Genomic DNA, 25,067 nt, shown 5'->3' on the forward strand with positions numbered 1-25,067 from the left:
ACTCAAGTCCATCCATCCAACCATCTCATCCTCTGTTGTCCCCTTCTCCCGCCTTCAGTCTTTCCCAGCATCAGGGTCTTTTCCAATAGTCAGTTCTTCACATCAGGTGGCCAAAGTATTGGAGTTTCAGCTTCAGCATCGGTCCTTCCAATGAATATTCAGGACTGATTTCCTTTAGAATTGACAGGTTGGATCTCCTTGCAGTCCAAGGGACAGGTTGTGACACAAGACTTTTTTTCCAACTTTTTTCAGCTTTACCTGCTTTTCTTCAAAATACCACTAGATGGGGCCTTGTTTATATACTCACCCCTATATCCTTAATTAAAAAAACTTTGGCAACAAAGGCAACAAATTATCTTGGCTAAACTCAATAGTAAACTTTGTATATAGTTCTTGGTGAACTATCCTTTTCAGTCAGTCTGATATACAAAAAAGGCCTGACATGATTTCTGACAAAACTTAAACTTGGTAGTACATAATCAGGCCAAATTACTAACCCAGTTGCAGCAAATAGCTAACATAACCCTAACCCAAAGCAAATAAAGGCTGCCTTGACAATCTCAGAACTTAACAAAATGGAAAAAAACAAAAACAAAAAAGAACTTACAAAATGGAAAGGAGAAAGGCAAAATTACTAACAAATGGCATATAGGGCTTGTGGTGTTTTGCATCCACACCAATTTGTAAACTTTCAAGAATTTTAGAATTTTTTATATGTGAAACAAAAAGTTCATCAAAAGCAAGTAAATCAAGCAAAAGTTCTAGAAATGTTAATCATCTCAACTATGGAAGACATTAGTGAGACTATGAAATAAACCTCTCACGTCTAATCATATAGTACATTATATATTTCAAATGTGTTAAATTGCTTTCTAGCACCTTTCAATAGACTAAATTATGCTTTGCCTTAAATTTAAGACAAAATATAGCTTCTTGTATATTTGCCTGAATCACAAACCTAATTTTCATTTTGTAAACAAAGAATACTAAAAATCAAACTTCCTTGAAAGTCCAGCAAACTAGATTATACAACCCAGTGAGTCAAATCTGTTTTACTATCTAAATTTACTGAGTAGCACAGCCAAAAATAAATGAACTTGGATAGATTCTAAACGCTTCCCCATCCTCAATAAAATAGTAGTTTACAAATTAGTCTCCAGTGGTCTTTAATCACAATAAATGTCATTTAGGAATTCTATCCAAGGACTTGCCTGTGGTACAGTGGTTGAGAATTCCACCTGCCAGCGTGGGGGACCTGAGTTCAATACGTGGTTCAGGAAGATCGCATGTGCCGCAGGGCAACTAAGTCCGTGCACTGAAACTGCTGAGTGCCCGTGCTCCACAAGGGAAGCCCCTGCGCTAAGAAGCCCACACACTACAATAGAGAAAGCGTACACGCGGCAACGAAGACCCACCCAGCACAGCCAAAGCTAGATGGTAAACAATTTTTAAAAGATTGTGATACACTTAAAAATTATATCAGAGCTCCACATATTATCCCATAGATTAGAAAATAATAATTGGTCAAGGAAATTGAAAGTCATTTTTTTTCCTGGATTAGTTTTTCATACTTACAGTTATTAATATTCTTAAACCATCTTAATGAATCATTGGTTGGAAAAACTTTCATTAACCACCTCCAAGAAAGTGTTTCACTCCCCAAAGGAGCCAGCTGTGAACAATCTTGGTCGTTATTTGAATTTCAGATAACAGGGTATCCCAGACTCTGCTTTTTTTTTGCCCCTGGCCTCACTGTGTCATGCGGGTCCTAGTTCCCTGACCCAGGCGTTGAACCCAGGCCCTTGCGGTAGAAACGCAGACTCTGCTTTTATAATAATAAAAGTAACTGTCACTTCTTGAACATTTATTAAATGGTAGGCACTAGGCTAAACCTATAGATATGCTATGTTCACAACCCTGTGAGTTAGGATTACTATCTTTAACTCACAGGTTAGGAAAATGAGGCTACAAGAATTGAACTAAACTACAGTTGGCTGAGCCAGCATTTGAATCAGTTTAGATTCCAGAGTCCGTGTTTGTACATAATATGCATAGCGCCTTCTAGTCACGGAGCATCTGGCCAGTTAACCATTCTCGATTATCATCTTCCACCTGAGAGGAACTCAGCAAAATGTCCTGCAAAAAGCAAGAAATGACTGATTTTGTCCTGGTAATACGTGACACCCTTTTTTTTTTCCGCCACTAACCTTTCTTAAGCTAATGCAACCCACAAATCTGGCGAATGAAATTTCATTAACAAGATTAAAGTGTTAGTTTGGAAATTATGGCTTGGTTAAATGCCATCAAGTCTTACCTTCTTTGATAATCCTCTTGTGATAGTAAACAATGCAAGTGCAACTAGATCCTCTAGATCCAGATTGTATTTATGATTTAAATGATAAAAATTCCTTTATCTTGTATTTATCAGCGTAAAGAATATGTCTGTTTCCCCACAGACCTTGCATAAAACTGACATGCTACAATTATTTGCTGAATAAATGATTGACACTTCATCCTCTTTGTTGTTTTCTAGTCACTAAGTTGTGTCCAACTCTTTTTGTTACTTAAGTGTGTAAGCAGTGGGTGTGTGTGTGTGTTAGTTGCTCAGTCGTGTCTGACTTTGTGACCTTATGGACTGTACCTCACCAGGTTTCTCTGTTCATGGGATTTTCCAGGCAAGAATACTGGAGTGGGTTGCCATTCCCTTCTTTAAGGGATCTTCCTGACCCAGGGATTGAACCTGTGCCGAGTCTCCTGCATTGGCAGGCAAATTCTTCACCCCTGAGCCACAGGGAAGCCTTCATTCTCTCTTACCCACACCTTATAAAATCTAACTCAACTACTCCAATTCCCATGGGCCTCCTAACAGTCCTTATTTTTCAGTGTTTGGTGCTTGGAGGATAAAATATTTCCCGTAATTTTGCAATGGTTGAGAAAGAAAGGAGTAGAATTATCCAGTTTTTCTGCCTGTATTCCTTTTCACTCAAGTGTCCTCCACACTCACACATTATTTAATTTGTTGATGCCTTACACTGCTTTCCTATGGTTCCATTTGTGGCTTCTCCTACGTAACAGGGGTACAATGTGTCTCCTTACAGGTTTTCATTTCCCCCACTTGTGTGCAGTGGCTGAGTAAAGCCCCTGACCTCAAAGTTAAGAAAATTATTTTTTCTCTTTTCTTGGCCTTGCCACCCAGCTTGTGGGATCTTAGTTCCCTGACCAGGGATTGAACCAGCAGTGATAACGCCAAGTCCTAAGCTAACCACTGGACCACCAGGGAATTCCCAAAAAAGTTAAACTTTCAATCTCTACCCCATGAACTAAAAACATGCTAGTCCCGAGGCAGTTTGAACTCCTCAAAGAAAATGTCTAACATTATAGTTCTTTGTGAAGAATACAATTCCCAGTCATACCTTTCCTCAGAGTAATACTAATAAAATCAGTTCTTACATTTCTTTGACATACACTGTTGCTAAACCCAATCAAATGAGCAAGAAGCTTTTGTGAATTCTTGTTAATGTCAGGTATGAAATATATTGAATCTGAAGCATTTACACAGTTTACAAAACCTATCCTAGTTCCACGGCCCCAGGAGACCTGCATAAAGCCCTCTTTGTGAACTGCTCTACTTTTTAAGGCCTTTCTGGCATCTGAACAAGGTACATTTTGCAAAACATCAGACTTTGCATGAGAATCAAGGTTCCCATTTGAAAGATCTCCACTCATCAGCATGCTACAAGCAGCTGAAGGTTCTAGAAAGTGTCAAAAGGGCAAAGTGTCACAGAAATGGAACTCAGAGAAACAAACTGCACTTATCTTGGCACCAGATAAGTGTATTCAGTTTTTTTTTTTTAATTAGAATTAATTCTTTATTGGAGTAAAGGAAGGAAAATTCACTGTTTTGTCCATAAACAATAAAGTGATATTTTTACTTTGGTAAAACTAATCTCAAAGGCATTGGACCTAAATAGATTACCTATTAACTATCTCTTAGTAAAATCTCTCTGAATCTGCACCTTTATTCAAATTGTCATCTACTTTAAAGTCATTTGTATCCTCTCTCGTCCCTCCAAGAGCCAGTTCCTCCTTTTCTCCTTAACTCCTTTGTGGTTGCTGAAAAGTTTGCTTTCATCCTCAGAGTCCTCAGGCTGCATTATGAGCCAAGAAATTCAAGTAAGAGTGAATGCAGGTTGTCTGGCATCCCCAGGGCAGCCACGGTGGTCCCTTGAGAAGAGATGCCTTTAGAGTTGGTCTCCTAACCGAGTAAACAGAGAAACAATGTGCCTTGTAGTCCTTCTAAATCAAGTCCTATGTCCCCTTTCATTAGTGTCCTGCTGATAATCATCCTAGGAATACAGAGAGAGATACAAAAGTAACAAACATGGGGAAATTGTAAGCCAGTAAGAGACTTGGGTTGACATCACTTACAGGCTATATCCATTCAATCATGTATTATATGATCCATTTAGTCAACAGTCATCACTGGAAGCCCATGAGGGCCAAGAACTAATAGGTATTAGGGATACGGTGCTGATCAAAAGAGACAAAGTCTTTGCCTTATTAGAGTTTTTTCTGATGGGGAGACAGTCAGTAAACAATCAAGTGTAACTATTATGAACTGATGGGTGCCCTCCCCCACCCCCAAATTCTTGTTTGAAGCTCTTAACCCACATTGTGACTGTATCTGGAGATAAGACCTTTAAGGAGGAAGTTTGTTACATTAGGTCACAAGGGGGGGCCCTAATCTGATAGGATTAATGTCCTTATAAAAAGAGGAAGAGACACCAGAGACCCCCTCAACCTCTCCCTCCATGCACGCCCAGAGAACAGACCATGTGAGGACATGCTGAGAAGGCAACCTTCCACAAGCCAGGAAAAGAGATGTCACAAGAAACCAATCCTGATGGCATCTTGACCTTGGAATTCTAGCCTCCCAAATTTTGAGAAAACTAATTTCTGTTATTTAAGCCACTTATGTCTGTGGTTTGATTATGGAAGTCCGAGCAGACTAATACAGTAACATAATGTTGGGGAATAAGAATCATGGAGAAAATAAAATATAGCAGAGGGATATATAGTGACGGGGTGGTGAGCTGCGTTGAATGTGGAGAGGAGGAAAGGCCCTTGGGGAAGACCATTCCAGACTGAAGTATTCTTGGGGAAATTAATTGCCTGACATGGAAACAAAGTAGAGGCATGTGAGAAAGAGCCAGAAAGCCTGTGTGGCCCCAGCATATCACCTGAAGCCCTTGCCACGGCTGCATTATGGGGAGGAAAGAGGTGAGAAATAGTTGGATTCAGAGTATATTTTCACGATAATTCGGCATTGCTCTATCCATTAGACATGGCACGCAAGAAAAAGAAGAGTCAAGGGCTCCGACGAAGCTATGAACCAGTCATTTCTGTGCTGTTTACTGAGCTGATAAAACAGCAGAAGGCACAAGTTTGGTGGGGAGTGGGTTCTAAGCACGAATTCAGCTTTGTACACATTAAAATTTGAGACTTGAGACTTCCCTTATGGTCCAGTGGTTAAGAATCTTCCTGCCAGTGCAGGGGACATGTATTCGACCCCTGATTGGGGAATTAAGATCCCACATGCTGTGGGTCAACTAAGCCTATGCACCACTACAGCTTGAGCCCCCACACTGCAACAAGGAGCCAGCATGGTAAAAAAGAAAAAGAAAAAAAATCTAATTTAATAAAATAAAATTTGAGGCATCTATTACACATCCAAGTGGAGTTGTTGAATAGGCAGCTCGATAGACCAGCATGGAGCTCAGAGAGAGGGTAGAATTAGAGACATAAAATGATTGTTATTAGCATTTAAGTGGTATTGAAGCACTGAATATCACAATCACTGACACCACCTGCTTCTCAACCAACAAATCCATATTTAGGGGTTGGTGAGGAAATAGGGGCCTAGTTTCCTATCTTTCTGCATCTCCTGTCCCTTCTCCATCCCCTCAAAAATTACCGTATCTGGCTTCAAGCCCTCACTTCAATAAGACTTCACCCTTGGGCCAATGCTACTGACTGGTCCACGCTGAAGCACATTCCCCAGTCACCTGTCAAGGCGGAGTCCTCCCCGTGGTGGAGTTTGGCTGCTTTGCCCGTGGTTGTAAACTCATTCTAGGCCTGCCCTCTCTAGAGCCTGGATCCCTGGAGGAGGTGAGCATTTTACCTAACCACCCACCTGCCTTTCTTCTCATCATTCCACAGACCTGATGTCTTCACTGGTTTTTTTTTTTAATGGAGGGAAATTGCCTTACAATGTTGTGTTGGTTTCTGCCATACAACAATGCAAATAAGTCATAATTATACACATATCACCTCCCTCTTGAGACTCCCTCCCCTCCCCCCAACCTACCCCTCTAGGTCATCACAGAGCACCAGGCTGCGCTCCCTGTGTTATATAGCAACTTCTCACCAGCTATCACTTTTATACATGATAGTCTATATATATGTCAATGCTACTTTCTCCATTCATCTCACTCTTTCTTTCCCCCACTGTGTCCACAAGTCCATTCTCTATATCGGAGTCTCCATTCCTTCCCTGCAAATAGGTTCATCAATTCCATTTTTCTAGATTCCATATGTACATGTTAATAGATGATATTTGTTTTTCTCTTTCTGACTGACTTCACTCTGTATAATAGGCTCTAGATTCATCCACCTCACTAGGACTGACTCAAACTCATTCTTTTTATGGCTGAGTAATATTCCATTGAATCTATGTACCAAATCTTCTTTTCATCTGTTGCTGGACATCTAGGTTGCTTCCATGTCCTAGCTATTGTAAACAGTCTTCACTGACTCTTGGCCTTTCTTCTTCAACTCCAGTAGGAAGGCAGTGAGAACAAATCTCTCTTATGAGACCACAGACCTCTTTCGTTAATGGAGAAGAAAAACAACTGCTCTAAGTGAATAAGGGAGAAAAAACCTACCTCTGAGAATCAAAACGTCCCACTGTAGTCTCCATGTATTATTGCCGATAAACAGAATGAAAAAGATGACTTTGAAAAGGGAGACTCCACAACTTGGCTTGGCTGAGTTATGCAGAATTACTCAAGAATGAGCCACAGTCCAAAGTCAAATCTGGTGGGAATCTAAACCTGCTGCCACCCTGAAGTGCTACTGGTGGCCTAGGGGAGAGATCTTCAAACTGGGGTGCAAGTATCTGGAGCAGGACAAAGGGAACCAGTTAGTAGATACTCATTTTCAGGCCCCTACAACTGAGCTGTTTGAGAAGGCTATTTATGACCTCATTCTGCTGTTTATTTGAAAGACCACTGCCCTTTCATTACTGCCCATGCTCACTTTAGAAAAGAATTCCTATCTGGAATCTTATGAAGGCATTGATTTTGGATGTAAAGAGTGGCTGCCTAAGGAACTATTCAAAATCTTAGTGTCAAAGAAAGATCCTTAAAATTATTTAACAAGACCATAATTCTGTGTTTTCCCTTAGCTTATACTGAATGTTCTATATTACCAGTTCTAAGGTAAGCATTTTATCACATTGTAACCTCTGAAATTGGTGAATCTCCTGGGTTGGGAAGATCCCTTGGAGAAGGAAATGGCTGTGTACTCCAGTATTCTTGCCTGGAGAATCCCATGGATAGAGGAGCCTGGCAGGCTATAGTCCATGGGGTCACAAAGAGTTGGACACGACAGAGGACTAACACAGTAATATACTCTCATGTAAGCCCAATGGCTATTGTTATTACCTGCTCTTGTGCATTTTCACAATCAGAACTTGTAGAATGCATATTGGTGGGACAGTGGAGCATTTTTTATCACTTAAGAAGCAGGGCTTCACCTGTCGTGAGAAGGTGGACAGTGGGTGGTGAATCAGATGAGGTTAACAATGTTACTAAAACAGGAGACAAATTCTTTTGTCTAGAATAATTCTTAGATCAAGAAGTGCTCATGCTCAGACTCTGGTCATGTCCAGCTCTTTGCGACCCCATGGTCTACAGCCCAACAGGTTCCTCTGTCCATGAGATTCTACTGGCAAGAATACAGGAGTGGGGTGCCATTTCCTCCTCCAGGGGATTTTCCCAGCTCAAGGATCGAACCCATGTCTCTTAAATCTCCTATATTGACAGGTGGATTCTTTACCATTAGCCCCACCTGGAGTTTCTAAGTTTAAACCTACCACCAAGACATACACTCCTTGTTGCCAACACAGTTTTGATGCCTTAAAAAGTTCTGTAAGGGCAGTCTATAAGGAAGTACTCAATTCCCAACTCTCTCTCTTATTTGCTAGGTTACCTGAAGGCAATTTTCCTTCATCTTACTTTCCTTGAACAGATATAGGTTTGGGAGTAATTTCAACAGTATTCATACAATGAATCTGCTCGTCAAAAATTTGATAATGTGATCACTTCAACAGGAAAAAATAGAAGATAAGATATACATTCTGATTATAACTTTGTACAAATGCAAGTTTATATAGTAATAAGGTTCAGAAGTGAATTTTGAGTAATACCTACAATCTTATTTTCTGAATTGTTAAAATAACACTCCCATAGCAACTCCCCTAACTGACCTCCACTTTAACAACCCAGCAAGTAACCAGTTCTCTCTCCTCTCTGTAAACTACTCTGCAGGGTCCCCATGCACACCAACCACATACTAGTAGTCTATTTTCTGTGTAGAAGCACTTTTGTTGCCATCTCTCTCCGGATCAAGCAAACAAAATCAGTATGAACATGAATTACAGAACCAATAGACCTGCACTAATGAACCTCTAGAAAACGTTTTATTCAACAATTTAAAAATACACATACAAGTATACTCAGATCATTTAAACAAACTGCCCGTATATGGGAACATAAAGCAAATTTCAAATAATTTTCAAGAGCTGGAATTGTATAGATCTCACTTGCCATGGTGTCATCAAGTTAAAAATCAGTAATTGAAATATAACATTTGGAAACCAAGAGAATCACCTCTAAATAATCTGTGAACCCAAAGAAATATAATAATGGGAATTCAGATCTATCTTGTAATTGAATAATGTTTCTTTATTCTCCAAAAGCTGTTATTAAATTGAAGATGCATCTTAAAATCAATTTAGTGTAGCTTAAAATCAATATAATAATGAACTAAATGATAATGAAAATAATACTGTAGTCAATTCTATTATTGTCCCAAATAGTTTCTAACTTCCCTGCATAAAAATAATATCCCTGACACTTTCTCTGTCTTAACTATTGTTTTTCTTCATAGAACATAGCACTGTATAAAAATTACATACTTATTGGTTAACCTGTTTATGCTTTATTGACTCTGCCAAAGCCTTTGACTGTGTGGATCACAATAAACTGTGGAAAATTCTGAAAGAGATGGGAATACCAGACCACCTGACCCACGTCTTGAGAAACCTGTATGAAGGTCAGGAAGCAACAGTTAGAACTGGACATGGAACAACAGACTGGTTCCAAATAGGAAAAGGAGTACATCAAGGCTGTATATTGTCACCCCACTTATTTAACATCTATGCAGAGTACATCATGAGAAATGCCGGGCTGGATGAAGCACAAGCTGAAATCAAGATTGCTGGGAGAAATATCAATAACCTAAGATATGCAGATGACACCACCCTTCTGGCAGAAAGTGAAGAAGAACTAAAGAGCCTCTTGATGAAAGTGAAAGAGGAGAGTGAAAAAGTTGGCTTAAAGCTCAACATTCAGAAAACTAAGATCATGGCATCTGGTCCCATCACTCCATGGCCAATAGATGGGGAAACAGTGGAAACAGTGGCTGACTTTATTTTGGGGGGCTCCAAAATCACTGCAGATGGTGACTGCAGCCATGAAATTAAAAAACGCTTACTCCTTGGAAGGAAAGTTATGACCAACCTAGACAGCATATTAAAAAGCAGAGATATCACTTAATCAGCAAAGGTCCGTCTCGTCAAGGCTATGGTTTTTCCAGTAGTCATGTATGGGTGTGAGAGTTGCACTGTAAAGAAAGCTGAGCACCAAAGAATTGATGCTTTTGAACTGTGGTGTTGGAGAAGACTCTTGAGAGTCCCTTGGACTGCAAGGAGATCCAACCAGTCCATCCTAAAGGAGAGCAGTCCTGAGTGTTCATTGGAAGAACTGATGCTGAAGCTGAAACTCCAATACTTGGCCACCTGATGCGAAGAGCTGACTCATTTGAAAACACCCTGATGCTGGGAAAGATTGAGGACAGGAGAAGGGAATGACAGAGGATGAGAGGGCAGGATGGCATCACCGCCTCAATGGACATGAGTTTGGGTAAACTCTGGGAGTTGGTGATGGACAGGGAGGCCTGGCGTGCTGCGATTCATGGGGTTGCAAAGGGTCGGACACAACTGAGCGACTGAAATGAACTGAATCTGTTTATCTCCCTTAGCATAATGTAACTGTCTGGAGAATAGAAACTTTACCAGTGTATCTCAAGTTCCTGGCACAGAGTATTCATTAAATATCCACTGAATGAATGAATACTGTTAATACTTTACTATTTGGGTGTTCTCTTTATCAATATTAATTCTCTTCTTTATTATGGGTTTGTTTTTAGTTCTTCTCTGCTATTAATGTTGTAACGTCCTTCTTTTTGTTCACCAAAGCATGATCTACTTTTCCTATCTTTTAATTTTTACATCAGTTTATCTTATATTTATCTATTCCAAGTAACAAATTTTGCACATCTTTTTTTTCTTACGACTGTGCTGTGTGACTTGTGGGAATTCTAGTTCCCCGAACTAGGATTGAACCCAGGCCCTCGGCAATGCAAGTGCAGAGTCCCAACCACTGGGCTGCCAGGGAAAGTGAAAGTGAAGTCGCTCAGTCATGTCCGACTCTTTGCAACCCCATGGACTGTTGCCTACCAGGCTCCTCCCTCCATGGGATTTTCCAGGCAAGAATACTGGAGTGGGTTGCCATTTCCTTCTCCAGGAGATCTTCCCGACCCAGGGTTTGAACCGGGGTCTCCCACATTGTAGGCATATGCTTTATCATCTGAGCCACCAGACTGCCAGGGAACTGCCCTCATATCATTTATAATTCAAGGACTTTTGTCTTTTATAAACAACATAACACATTTACATTTTTTTGCTGTCTTATTTCTGTAATCCTGCTTTACGTTCCTTAAGTTTTGTTTTCTTAGTATTTCCTTCCTTCCACTATTTTATAAAAGTTATTTCTCAGAGGAAGGGATAAGAAGTAGGGAATGGTGGAAGAAGTTACAAAATACCAACTACGACTTCCTGATCAAAAGCTAGTAAGGCCTGGGACTTCCCTGGTGGTCCAGTGGTTAAGAAGCTATCTTCCAATCTAGGAGATGTGGGCTCAATCCCTGGTCAGGGAACTAAGATCCCACATGCTGTGTAGCCACTAAGCCTGCACATCACAACCAGGGAGAAGCCCATGCACTGCAATGAAGAGCCCACACTCAGCACCTAAGACCCAACACGGCCAAAAATGAATAGATACAGAAGCAAGGCAGGCTGATATTAGCTCCCGTGTCTTCTTCCTTACGATACATTGCCACCAAATTCCCGTTCTTAACCCCATTTTCCTGCTGCTTTCTATACTATGTGTTGGCTTGGGAGCTGGACCCTACAGGCCTATAAGACCTGTGCTTGCCCAGCTTCAAGGCCGAAGAGCCTGGAGTCAGCAGCAGAGACTCAGTGTGCGACAGGCTGGGACCTGGGAGCTTTGCTGCAATGTTTGCACCTGGACAAACGTCTCCTCGAACAACATAACACAGAGAAACTGTGAGGGACTAAATGCACCTGCGTGCATGCACAGTTCAGGCAAATTCTGGACAAAAATACCAAAGGACCAAAAAAACCCCAACTGCTGCTTCTGGAGAGCTGGGAGTAAAAACAGGGTTTCAGTCTCCATGGACAGAGGAGCCTGGTGGGCTACAATCTGTGGGGTCACAGAGTTGGACATGACTTGGCAAAAAAACAAAGCAAAACAACCAGGGTGTGTCGGGAGAAAAAGCAAGGTAATGTGCATGCCTCCTGCACTCAACTCCAACAAAGAGGTGAGCAAAACACCTAAGCCACCCCTACGGCCTGACCTCTGGACCACCCCTACCCTCATCCCATATAAGGAACCAGCTCTCCTCACCTCTGGGAGAGAGCAAGGGAACTATTACTTGTTTTCTCTCCCCACTACTGTGACAGGCCTCTTATCAATTTGTGTTGACTAGGGAAGGCCAAGAACCCTGGTCGGTATCAAATGGTTTACTGGATCATGGGGACTGAAGCAAGGTCCTGGAGTGACACCCCACCACGGGCGGCGGTGGGTCTATGCCAGAGTGCAGGGAGATGACCAGTGACAGGGGAATTGACATCAGGTGGGCTCGTTAGTTACCAGGGAATCTAGTGGAAGGGCACACCACTCACCGCCTCCTTGATACAAACAGTCGCCAGCTGGGGCCCGGGGCAAGCCTGTAGGAAGGTTAGCCATATACGTAGGTGCTCGTAAGGCAGGCACAGGATGTACAAACAGCAAGAAAGCAGTCCTCTTGAGTGGCCTGACCATTCAGTGGTAAACTTTACAATCCCATCCTTCTGTTACAGAATATGAAGTTGAGATTTTTGACTGAACTGGAAAAGGTCATCGCACATCACCAAGAATGAGAGTAGTTGATTGGACTTTGCATCTTTCCTGTGGAGCAGAGAAGGATGTTTTTGTTTAAATGAGAGCAGTTGTGTGGTGCTGTTGCTGCTGGTGTTCTTTGGACGTACAGCTAAAGGAGTGGCTGCAAACGTGGAGCACCAGAGAGAGGGGCCCTTGAGGATGGAGTGGACTGGAACTCATGAGCTTTCCTGAACCTCCTATCAGTTTCCCTTTTCAGCGTAACTACACTTCCCAGGTTCACGGAACCTCGGGTTTTAAAGGCAAGCTGGGTTCTGCCAACTAAAGGTCCGGTGCCAATTTTTTTCCGCAGCACTGCTTTGATGTTCAGCATTTGCTTTGGAGGTGTCAACAGGATTGGTTGTAAAGGTTAGTGGCAGCGTAGCAGCCAGTGTCCTTGAAGTCCAAGGTCCAAGGAAATCTGAATCCCTCCCTTCCTAGCAGAAGGAGCAGTTCTGCAGGCTATTGGTAGCATTTATTTGGAATTTTCCTGGAGACCCATCGTCAAAGAGCCTTGACCTTCTAACGATTGAGACATCTGACTTCCTATATTCAGTCCTTCTCTGCTTAAACTAATGTTTCCTGATTCTTAAAATCAAACCCTGATTGATAAACTGAAATATCCAGAATTCCGTATCTTTTACCAGATTCATGTCATTTCAAAGAAGTTTTTAAAATGTTTAGTCAGAACTTTTCCCACTCGCTGATAAACCTAGTTTAGTAAATAATTAACCTTTGGAGCTAATTATTCCCAGTTATTCTGAGTATAAAAGCAAGTACAAAATGTGGTCAAACAAGCTATTTCATCTTTTAAGGAAAAGAACTTTCTCAGAGTTTCAACACAGCTATTCTCTGATGGTTTTTAAGTGATTGGACAGGAACGTAAAAGTATTGCAGTCTGATATTCAGAAATGTCAGGATTTTCATAATTTTTATTTTCCAAATGTCAGTTTAAAAGAACATTAAAAGCATCAGTAATACAAATCTGGCCTAATGGTTAACATCAGAACAATTATAAAATGTTTGAATCACATACTTTGCATCACAGTAAAGCATCAAGTGAACTAATTAATATGCCCTGCTTAATTAGTCATATAAGTGAATTCTCATTACTTTTATAAAAGTTTTCATTTTAGCCCTTATGGAGAAGTTATATATGCCTATTTATATCTTTATCTCCAGGTAGATATAGATATGGCTAGACATATATAACTTATGAAGAGACAAGTTATATATTCCTACCTCTATATCTATATCTACATATACCTACATATAGACATAGATACAGAGATATAAAGAATCTAGTCCAGTATGTACTTCATGCAAGTTAAATCCATAATTTCTTGATGAGCATAAAGAGACTGAAACCTCATATGCACATGCTTAATTTTCTTTATGCTGCGATTTTTACCTGCCAAACATGGGTCAAATCGTCTCAAACTCAAAAGTCACAAAGGAAACCTGTAATTTTTAGTTTTACAAGTACAATAGAAATTTTTAAAAAATATCTTTTATTGAGTCACATTTGAAATGCCTGGACAAAAAGAGATTCATACCTTAAAAAGTATGAAATAGCTTCTTGATTAATGTTATTACTTAAAAAGCTGTTTGACTTATTGAAATAAATACCAGGTTCTGAATTTAGATAAATGTTTAATTCCTAATTTGCCACAATTCTTCAAATGATCTTGGGAGAGGATATTAGATTTCTTAATTCTTTGTTAAAAAGAGATTATATACCAATCTATTTCATGGTAATATTAACAAATGAAAACAGAGTTGTATTAAAAATATAAAAGCACAATTGAAATAGGTCATAGTGACTTCCAAAAATAGCATTCAATTACCAAAAAAAAAGAAAAAGTGGGAGTGGATATTTTTTCTTCTGTTATAAAATTTAATAGCAAAAATAAAGGATAGAAGGGAGAGAGGGGAGGGAAGGAGAGAGTCCTTAAAAGTGAATTTAAAAACAAAATAAAATCCATATCTCATACTTAAACCTCGGAAATAGAAATGACTGGTTGATACTGGAAGGTCAGAAATATTAGACAAGACTGAGGAGAGTTCTAGTTGAGTATTAGCTGTCTTCTCCATGCCTCTCATAATCTCTGATTTTAGGAACAGCATGGGAGAGGATGCTATAACCTGAACACCTTTCATCCAAAGGGACAAAGTGCCTTCCAATCTGTAATAACAGTTCTTGAATATAACAATTTATAAAGATAGGTTTTGTATCTTGATGCTCATCTCATCTAGAAGCTATAGTTCCAAAATTGTACTGAGTTCAAAAGTCAACTACATCATGAAAACATTTTCACATAAAAAAATAAGTTTACAGTTGTTATGCTAGGCATCACTGAGTATATAATAAAATTAGTTTTAAGTGTAGAAATACTTAATCTATTTCCCCTTACTGCCCATTTCCAGTTTAAGATTCATGGGAGAGAAGTAACACAATTAGTTTGAAAACAGATCATCTTAAGAATTTTTCTACCATGGTAATATATAACAAAGATCAAAAAAATTTTTCTAAGTAGTTATTTAGATACTCTTTGTCAGGTTGTGAACAAACCATTCTCACACATAAGGAAAGCATAAGTTGAAACACCCCCATTTCATCCCTACGCCTTCTTAGACAATAATTAAAGATTGTCTAACACATACAACAGTCTAGCCCACTTCCCACATAACATAACAGCACCCTGATGAGATGACCACAGTTAGCGCCTACTCTCCCAGGAAGAGCATCACTCTACTATAGATGCAGTCCTCTTCACTAAGTTTCTTGGGTAAGATCATTCTGAAATAGAATAATTCATTTTTAGCAAGAAAAAACAGATTTCTTTTCGAAAGAACTGTACAGCTACTCAGCTGACACAAAAGAATAATATCTATAATTAGAAATGGTAATAATCATAACACTCTATTCTTAGATGACTGTCTTATGAAAAGAAAGTAACTAATGCTTGTGCAGTTTTGGAAAATATAGCTATAAATAATACATTTCTGATTTAACAATGTATTATTTATTCCAATAAGCCTGCTACCAAAAAAAAAAAAAAATATTGACCCCATTTGAACACTTCAAAGGATTAAAATTTATAATTCAGTTAATAAAAATAATATCTCAATAAAGATGATACTTTCATTGTCTTTAAAAAAATCCAGCTCACACTTCAAAGAATCATAACACTGACTCAAATGATCATAATCAGTTCCTTCCCTACTTTAATACAGTAGCAAAACCATTCCCTGGCATCTATTTAAAAATTTAGTACAAAAAAAAAAAAAATTTAGTACAAAAGATTGGAGGTGTAGGTCAGGTGTAAAATAATAAACTTTTTCATCAACTCTTAAAATGTCAAGAAACTGCAAAGCAAACCAAGAGATGCTAATACTTCAGAGAAAAGATAGTTCTAAGTGTCAACTGTCTAGGTCTTTAAGTTTTGATGTACCTCTGGTCTCCCAAAATTTTAAAAAAATCAATTAGTATCAGAAACCAAAACAGTTTATATAAGATTCGCTAGTCTCCACGACTCTAAACAGAGGGGACTGGAATCTGCTTGGCTGATGTGCTGTCATATTCTTGCATTAAATCATTAGTGGTGTGATAATGCATGGCAATATATGAATTGGCAAACCCAAGGGAGTTTACCGGCTGTAAGTTATGTGGGACGCCCTCCTCCTGGGATGCACTGCTGTTGTAGATACTGTAGTACGGCTCAATCCGAGTGTTGATGGGGGTAGAGCTGCTCTGACCATAGTGTTGATGTCCAGCAGACATCTTGGGACTGACCACACTTTCCTTTGAGTGACTTGGGCCACAGGCCTGGTCCACAAATTTCTTCTGGGGCTTTGGAGACAACATGTAGGCAGAGTTCGTTTCATGATGGGAGGATTTGTTTCTGTTGACTTCGAGGTTCCCTTTTCCCATGGCACGAAGTCGGGTCTTGTGTTTGCAGCAGAAAAAACCCAGGCCGATGTACTGGAGGCACCAGAGCACTTTCCTCCTCAGCCCTGCACTGTTCCGAGAATATATAAAAGGGTTTAATCCTGACTTGAGAAATATAAGCGTAAACCCAAACAGTTCAAACTGGTAAAGGATGAAGCTCCCATTGGTGGACAGAACCACCTGCACCAAGGAAATCCCCAGCGGAAGACAGCAGAGCAGGACCGAGAGCACGATGATCACACAGGTGACCACCGCCTTGGAGTCCTTGGCTGTGGACAGATTGACAGCCGACACCAGCTGCAGCCGGCTGGCCGCAGGGGTTGGCAGCTGGTTGGGACTCTTGGTGTATCCGTGGGTCTGAACGTGCTGCAGTTTGTTGTAATTCTGGTTCCTGTACAAAGCCGGCATGGGACACTGGATGGGCTCGCCGCCTCCCTTCACGGGGGCCCCCATGAAAGGCTGTGGTCTGGAAGCGTCCACGGTGATCACAGCGGGGCACTTCTTGACTTGAGCATTCTTCCGCAGTGTCTGAGCGATCATGACATAGGACACAGAGACCACCGCCACACAGAAGGTGAAGTCGACCACGTAGAGAGACAGGATGGCTTTCCCTTCTCCGGCGATCAGACTGGACATGGGAAGGCAGAAGTGTGACTTGCTGGTTTTCAGGGTGGCCAAGGTGGCGAGGGTGAAACTGGTGGTCCAGAGGAGCAGAGTGAGTAGCAAGGTGCAGGGGAAGGAGGCCGTGCGGCTGGGCTGCTTCCCCAGGACCATGCGGAGCCGGTGCAGGGCAATCACCGCCACTGTCTTGAGGGACATGATGATGAAGCCCGAGCTGGTGAGGTGGAAGGTGAAGCAGAAAGTGTCCGGGATGCCACTGGCTGAGCTGAAGAACAACACGAAGGTGAACATGGGGGCCGTCACGCCACAAATGAAGAGGTCACAGAAGGACAGGTTCAGGATCATGAAATCAAAGTTGGTTCTGAATTTCCTGAAGGCCGGGTCGAAGAAGGACAAGAAGACAATGAAGTTGCCGTAAGAGCCCAGGCAGAAGATGACTGCGAGCAGAAAGGTACAGATCACCAAGGTGGCCGTGTGGACGGGTTCCTGGAGACCGTCCCGGATACCGGTACTGTTTCCTCCCTGGGCGTGAGGCACGTGGAGCAGGGTGGTGTTGGGCACATCCTGAAGGTGGCCTGTTGAGTTCATCTTCAGAGACGACTCTTCCTTCCGTGGGAAGGCAGTCAGGGCCTCAACTCACAGACGAGCGACGACTGACAAAAGGGGCCCAAGGCAGAAAAGCCTGCGCATGAAAATGCACCCCCAGAAACAGAAAGGAATGAATGGAGACAGCAGAGTGATCTCGTGATCTTTTACAAAAGCAAAAAGCAGGCTTTTTCAGCTCTGACCCAGTGCCCAGAAAACATTTCTCCTCCCAAAGCCCCACACAGAAAAGACACAGGCACCTTGAAATACATTCATCCAGCTAAGTTTAGATTTAAGGACACAGGGGTTAAGCATCAGCTGGAGAGCAGGTTAAAAAAAAAGAAAAGAGATACTGAGGCCTCGCCCCCTTGAGATTGTGATTAAAGGGTGAGTGTGCAGACATTACCTTCAGAACTCTGATACCAGACATTGGACACCAAGAATACAACCTCTCCACCAAAGAGAGCACAGTCTAGTTGGGGCAGGTCAATCTATGTAATTACAGCCAAATGTGGCAAATCAGCTGATGGCAGTGCAGTGTGGAGAGAAGAGAAGGGGGGATTGATCCAGGCCAGGGAGGAGGCTGAGAGAGGCTAAGGGGGTCTTCATGAGGAGGGGCTAGGTGGGTGAAAGGTGAGGGGTATGGAGTGGGGGACAGACAGGCTGGGAGAAGGGAGCAGGTCTTCACAGCAGAAGGACTAAGGCAAGAAACAGCATGTGCCTGACATAAGCAAAAGTGAAAGTCACTCAGTCATGTCCGACTCTGTGCTTTACCCATGGACTATAGCCTTCCAGGCTCCTCTGTTCATGGAATTCTCCAGGCAAGAATACTGGAGTGGGTTGCCATTCCTTTCGCCAGGGGATCTTCCCAACCCAGGGATTGAACCCAGGTCTCCTGTACTGCAGGCAGATTCTTTACCGTCAGAGCCACCAGAGAAGCCCGTAAGCAAGAGGGTACCGCTGAAGTATACTGTGGCCTTTTACATAACTTCCACATATCACTAACAAATCCGATTTCTTTCTCTAGGAAGAACCCTTTATTTTCCATTATTTATATATTCCCCCTGCTTGTGATTTCTTGGCCAACTCCATATTCTCCTCTGGAAAAGACCTTTGTGTAAGACTATATAAATGGAAGTAATGAACGATGTCAGAATTCTATTTGAGATTTACCAGTTTGCTCTGTAAACTCTATATAAATGTGAGTTATCATGATCCCAGCAGGAATCTCCTCATGATGAAGCAGGATGCATGCATTCACCCAGTTTTTTAATCTACGTGTGCGTACTCTCTGTCAGCTTTACACCAGGTACTCTGGGTGCATAGATGAGCACGACACAGCATCTACTCTTAAAGAATAACTTATTTTTCTTTTTGGTCTTTTAACTTTCTCTTCCCATCTTGCAATGAGATTTAAAATACCTTCACACAGTCTTTTGCTGTTCAAAATCACAAAGCCCCATTGGCCTGGTGTCCACCCTATTCCCAAAGATGCTTCCAGTGGTACATCCAAAGCTCTTGGCAACCGAAAAGAATGTGCTTTAATCCAGCATTTTAAGAATAACCAGTGGTACTGGGGAGGTCTGTGGGTGATGTTCAGAATATTTAACCACCAGCTCAAGCTGAGTCCCAGGGCCTCCAGTGAAGCCAGGGGTAAATCCTTTAGTTGCTGAATTATGGGGTATAGAGGAAGGGGCCTGATCAGTGAGGGATTATTGGGAGCTTCAAGCAGGAGTTAGGAACCACCCAATACAGAAGTCTCCCAGTATTCAGTAACAGATATACGTGTGCCAGTATCAGACACATTTCAGTTCTGAGGAGATCCATAAAACTAACTGGTGTCCTTCATGAAGGAAGAAGATAACCTCTTGTATATTCTCAATGATCAAAAAGTACAGATCATGAAAATATCATGTATTTCTCCACTGGGAAGTGGGACCAACTTTTCTGTACTTCCCTTGTAAGAGTTCAACGGGAGAGAAGAACTAGTCCTGATCTTTAGTTTCCTGATGATTAGAATTAAAAAATAATAATAATGGACAGCTTATTGTTTTCACTTAAAGACTGTGTGCCTGTGTTCTGAACACTTTATGATACCTGTGTAGTGAAAGAAAAAAAAAACATTTACTGTTAAGTTTTTGTTAATGGGAAGACTGGTGTTAACCAATGAAAAAGGAAGTAGAAGAGAAAATCCAATTTGTAGAAGCAGAAAGGTGATACTCCTGTTTACAGAAAATCCCCCTGACTCTGAAGAGGGAAGCATGAATTTGGTTTGGGAAAATTAGAAGGATGAAGTCTGGAATTCAGACGCTAAGAGAAATATCAAGTGAGTAATAATAAAGAACGGGGTGGGCTTCCCCGGTGGCTCAGTGGTAAAGACTCTGCCTGTCAATGCTGAAGACACGGGTTCAATCCCTGGTCCAAGAAGATCCCACATGCCTCGGAACAACTAAGCCTGTGTGCCCCAGCTATTAAGCCTGTGTTCCAGAGCCTGGGAGCCACAACTACTGAGGCCATGTGCTGCAACTACTGAAGCCTGTGTGCTCTAGAGCCCATGCTCCACAAGAGAAGCCATCATAATGAGAAGCCCATGCACCACAACTAGAGAGTAACCCCTGCTCTCTGCAACCAGAGACAAAACCCATGCAACAACAAAGAGCCAGCACAGCCAAAAATAAATAAATAAATGAAAATTAAAAAAAAAAAAAAAAAAGAAGTGGTTGATGGAAGTTATGAAGAGTCCAGGCTGGGAAACATTTGGAAAGGGGAAAGTAGAATGATGAAGCATCAACATTAGCCAAAGATAAGAGGCAGAAGGGAAAAAATTTTTTGGAGACGTTGAGGGGCAACTTTTACTTTCTCTCCAATTATAATTTTTTCAATAGATTGATAAAAGAATTCTGAGTCAGGAATTCTGGGGCAGTATCATCATTAGTATGTTCCCTTTACTAAGTGCTCGTGATGTGCCAGGCACTGATCCCAGTGCTCCACGCTATTAACTTATCAAATCGTCCCAACCCTAAGACAGACAGTATAACTTATCTCTATTTTACAGACGAGGAAACTGAGGCAGAGAGAGCACCTATCTTAAGGGGCAGAACATGGATTTGAACCTAAGCAGTTACTCTCTAAAGGCTGCACACCAAGCTAAACAAAATAGCAAAACAATCAAGGCAGGGAGTCCCAGGTCAGAAGACAGTTACAGCAGCTATAATGTATTGGGTGGTTATTATATGCCTGACCTCTACTAGAAGCTTTACATAGGTTATCAAACTTTATTTCATTCTCATTATAATCCTATGAAGTAGGTATTGCAATTCTTTCCCAACTCAAAGTTCCATGTACATATATCTGTATATATGTTTGCATGTACCTTTTTGGCGAGGTTGAAAAATTATGGCTTGGTATAAGGTAATTATAAATCACTCTGATTTGGGATAATTAGGAAAAAAGGAAGGAATCAGAGACAGGGAAGAGAAAAAGAGAGAAAAAGAAGACGACATATCAGAAGTAAAGGTTTTGGCAGAGAAACTTTTGAAGTAATAAGGAAGTGAAGGGAAAGTAAGCCGAGGTCTTAGTACTAACTTTTGAGACTTTAAGAAAAAGGAGGCTGAGATAATAATTTAGGACAAAGCTATGCTGGCAGAATTATAAAACTCAGTTATTTGGGGGTGGGGTGTAAATGAATGCATCTGCTACTTATTCCTAAATATTAAATAGAGGTTACCAACATTCTTTTCAATGCAAGCATAGGAGCTACTGTTTATCTCTGGGAGCATAAATAGGGCCTGGAAGAAGATGCAATAAAAATAATAAAATCAAAAAAATTTTAAGTTGGAACGCCAGTCTTAAGAAGAAGGCATATTAGACATAATAAGAAGGAATGAAATCATATCATATGCATCTTATTACAACTGAGGAGAGACCCTCAAGTAACTAGCAAGCGAGGAATAGTAAGGGAAAATGTACATCAGTGATTTCTCCTTATGATATGTGTGAAGAGCCTCTGATAATTTAGTGTGCTATCTTAATATTTTAGTACATATTCAAACATTTTACATGAGCTTCTACAAGTCAACTCATGATCTGGTTTCTTCCAACTCTTCCCCCCCTCCCACCACCCCCATAATGCCTTCAATTCCTCCAGGGCAGGCATTTTCAGAGTCTAACCCTCACAAGAGAACAAGGTTTTGTACTACGGTTATTACTCCCACTGGATTTGTATTGAGATATCTGGAAAACGTCAGGGAAGTCAGATGACTTGTCCAAGGTCACTAAGATTCAAGCCAGACTTATCTGCATTTCAGAGGCCATGCTCTTTTCTCCCCACTGAACTACTTTTGAAGCCCGGAGCGGCTGATGCGGTCGGGTGGGGTCGGTGGATGAGGGAGAGGGGAGGCTGGGGAGCACCCTCCTGAGGATGGGGCTGGACTAGGAGACTGCAGGGAGGGCATGGCGACCCCGATCGGGAACTCGAGGGGGTAGGGGCTGCGGGGCTGGAGAAGGTTATGGTGAGGAGGGCCTAGGCCGGTCTAGGGAAGCATGTAAAGGATTCTGGAAAGGGTCGGTGAGATGAGGAGGGTTCAGGCAGGGAATGGGCGCTGAGGGAGGGGTTCCACCGGCCCCGCGGGGCCCGGGAACGCACAAGGCAGGAGCGAGATGGTTTCTCCGCAGGCCTCGCCAGGAGCGCAGGTGCGCGGCGGCCGGGCCCGGACGCACGCGGCTGCCGGCTCCCTCATCCAGGCGGCCCTCCCAGTCCCCGCGGGGTCGTCCTCCTCCGGGGGCCCGCGGCCTCTCACCTGCCTGGTGGCCGCAGCGCCGCCCCTCCTCCTCCATCTCGCAGCCCGGACCCCAGCTTCGCCCGCCGCCCCGGCGAATGCCGAGCCGGAGGCATCATGGCCATCGCCGCCGCCTCCGCGCATCCCGGGAGCCGCGGCGAGCCGCGGCGCGGAGGCGCAGTCACGGAGACGCCGAGGGCGCCGCCCCCTCCGCTGGACACTCGGGCTCTGTGCCCCACCTGCCCCCGCGCCCCGGCCGCCTCGCGGGCCTCGTGGTGTACCCGGGCCGGCAGCTCCCGCCGCCGCGACCTCCGTCCCCCGCGCCGCGCGGTCTCAGGCGCGCCGTTTTGCCGCTCGGGAAGTGGGGGCTCCCTGAGGCTGGCAAGAGCTGACATATGGAGGAAGAGGGGGGCGGACTGCGTGGAGAGGAGGGCAAAGGTGGGGGCGCCGATAGCACACAGCGTGATCCATGGGGACCTTGGCCTTAGAGAGTGGAGACCGTGGACAAGGCGGGTGGTGGCATCACGTCGGTCTTAGCGGGGTCCAGGGCCTTCCCTGGGCTTCTGGCCGGCCCGCCGCCGCCCACCTCTCCCCATTCCTGGTGCTTCCAAGTGCGCCTGCCTAGCTCCTCTCTACGCTGCAGGTAGTACTTTGCTCCCAGATTAAACTGGCGTCGCCTTCCATGGTGGTACCTGGAGACCCAGAATTTGTAAATCACGTCATTGTAACAGACTTCAAATCAAACCAACTTTAACGTCATTTTTTCTTTCCTTCTCTGGGCTCACTGAGAGGGAAGTTATCTATTAGGAAATAAACGCAAATTGCAAAGAAACTACCCATGCAAATGGGTAGGAAATGGGCAAAAGCCAAGAAATCATGGACATCACTCAATGCCATGTTGAATGTAAAACATCTTGAAAAGCCATGTATGCAAAACTAGCTAAGCTAGTTTTAGTAAGAAAGAACAGGAACCAAAAAAGTAACCAACCTCCCATCCTACAGTCCAGTGTGTCCAAAATAATGAACTCATTATGTGGGTTGTAGTCTCAAGAGCAATCAAGTAGCATTCCCAAGTATGTTTGCTACTTGGAGACAAGAGGGTTAAGCCCTTTTTCTGCTTCAGTATCCCAGCCTGCTAACTAGGATCTTGAAAATTCCATTCAAGTGAAGTACTTAGGATATTGCCATTGAAATTCTTTATTTTGGCTAATGGTTATCTTTTAAAACAGAACTGTTTGGTACCAACAAGTGCCAAAGAATTTGATTTATGCATATAACATATTTTCCCCAAGTCACCACCCCCAACTCTGCTTTCATCAAAAGAAAAATCAAGAGGGCTGGATAATTTATGTGGTAGATATTCTGTCCAGGAATTGACTGTGCTATCAGAATTTACAAATAACTTCAAGGAAAATTTCCAACTCCCACAAAATAGTCTACTCCCCTACCACTTGCAGCAATTCTAATCTATGTTGTAATGGTGACCTCAGAGGCTAGAAATAATCGACCAAAGAACACCGTTTAGTATTTAGAGTGGAATTGCCATTCGAAGTGGAAACTAACCAAATGTCACACTCCTCTCCATATAAATTAGCTATTGCATAATTTCCAGCTCGTTTCCAGGCATGTGGCCATATGACAGAAGGATATTACAATAGGTCTTGGCTAGAATGCCACGAATTACACCTATGGGAAAAATTATCTCATACTGGACACACACACAAAGTCACAAGTTGTAAAGGACCAGGCGATCTAGAAGAGAATATCTGGAATCACCAGTTCCAAAACTAGTATCAACAAGACTAAAGCTACTATAATTATGTCTACAGAATGTACCAGCAGTGTGTCAGATTGGAAAGAACACTGGCTTCACAGTCAGAAAGTGGAAAATCTACAAATAAACAAGCAGGGCTGACTAAAAATATGTTGATAGGAATAGACTATCAGTTTGCAGGGAAACTACCATTCTGGTACACATTATCATTGACAATGGAAACTGACATGTGCACTTTGAGGAAAGAACATCAGAGCCATAAAAATGTTTAAATTCATGACCCATAAATCTCACTCCTTGGAATTTATCCTAAGGAAATACTTGAATATAAGATAAAGTTTTAAGCATGAAGGTATGAAAATATTCACTGTGGTGTGATCCGCAGCAAAGAAAGCTGAAAATTTTGATGTTCAACTATGGTGAAATACTCCAGTAACATTAACAGGACAGGTGGCCTTTGGCCACAAAAACAACTATGAAGACTACAGAAAGTTAATTTTTCCAGTAAGACAAAATACCTCACTGGTCTTTTCTGGCCACATTACTAATCGTTCACAGGAAGAGAAGTAGGTAAGTTTTCCTCCCGAATTTTGAAATACAACTTGCAAAGTCTTTCTTTTATAAAGGATGCACCTGGGAAACTAAAGATGATTTATCGGCTCTTAGAACAGTTAAGAATACAGGCCTTCTCTTCCCCTTACTTCTCCCTGCCACTCACCCCCACCCCAAACCTG

At 42.2% G+C, this 25,067-nt stretch overlaps 1 protein-coding gene across 1 annotated transcript; it reads right to left on the minus strand.

Moving 5' to 3' along the window:
- Nucleotides 1-13,537: 13,537 nt before the first annotated feature.
- Nucleotides 13,538-22,851, minus strand: GPR75 (G protein-coupled receptor 75). Its single transcript, XM_043468554.1, has 2 exons — nucleotides 22,581-22,851; nucleotides 13,538-17,878 (listed from the first exon to the last, which is right to left on the minus strand). Exon 2 carries the CDS (start codon nucleotides 17,782-17,784, stop codon nucleotides 16,162-16,164), a length of 1,623 nt encoding a protein of 540 aa, XP_043324489.1. The 5' UTR covers nucleotides 17,785-17,878; nucleotides 22,581-22,851; the 3' UTR covers nucleotides 13,538-16,161.
- Between the last annotated feature and the right edge of the window lie 2,216 nt (nucleotides 22,852-25,067).

Source organism: Cervus canadensis, chromosome 5, assembly GCF_019320065.1.
Source record: "Cervus canadensis isolate Bull #8, Minnesota chromosome 5, ASM1932006v1, whole genome shotgun sequence".
In the NCBI taxonomy this organism is placed as follows: Eukaryota; Metazoa; Chordata; class Mammalia; order Artiodactyla; family Cervidae; genus Cervus; species Cervus canadensis.

Excerpts from the sequence above, each read along its gene's own strand:
- GPR75 (XM_043468554.1), bottom strand. The coding sequence starts at position 17,784 with ATGAACTCAACAGGCCACCTTCAGGATGTGCCCAACACCACCCTGCTC.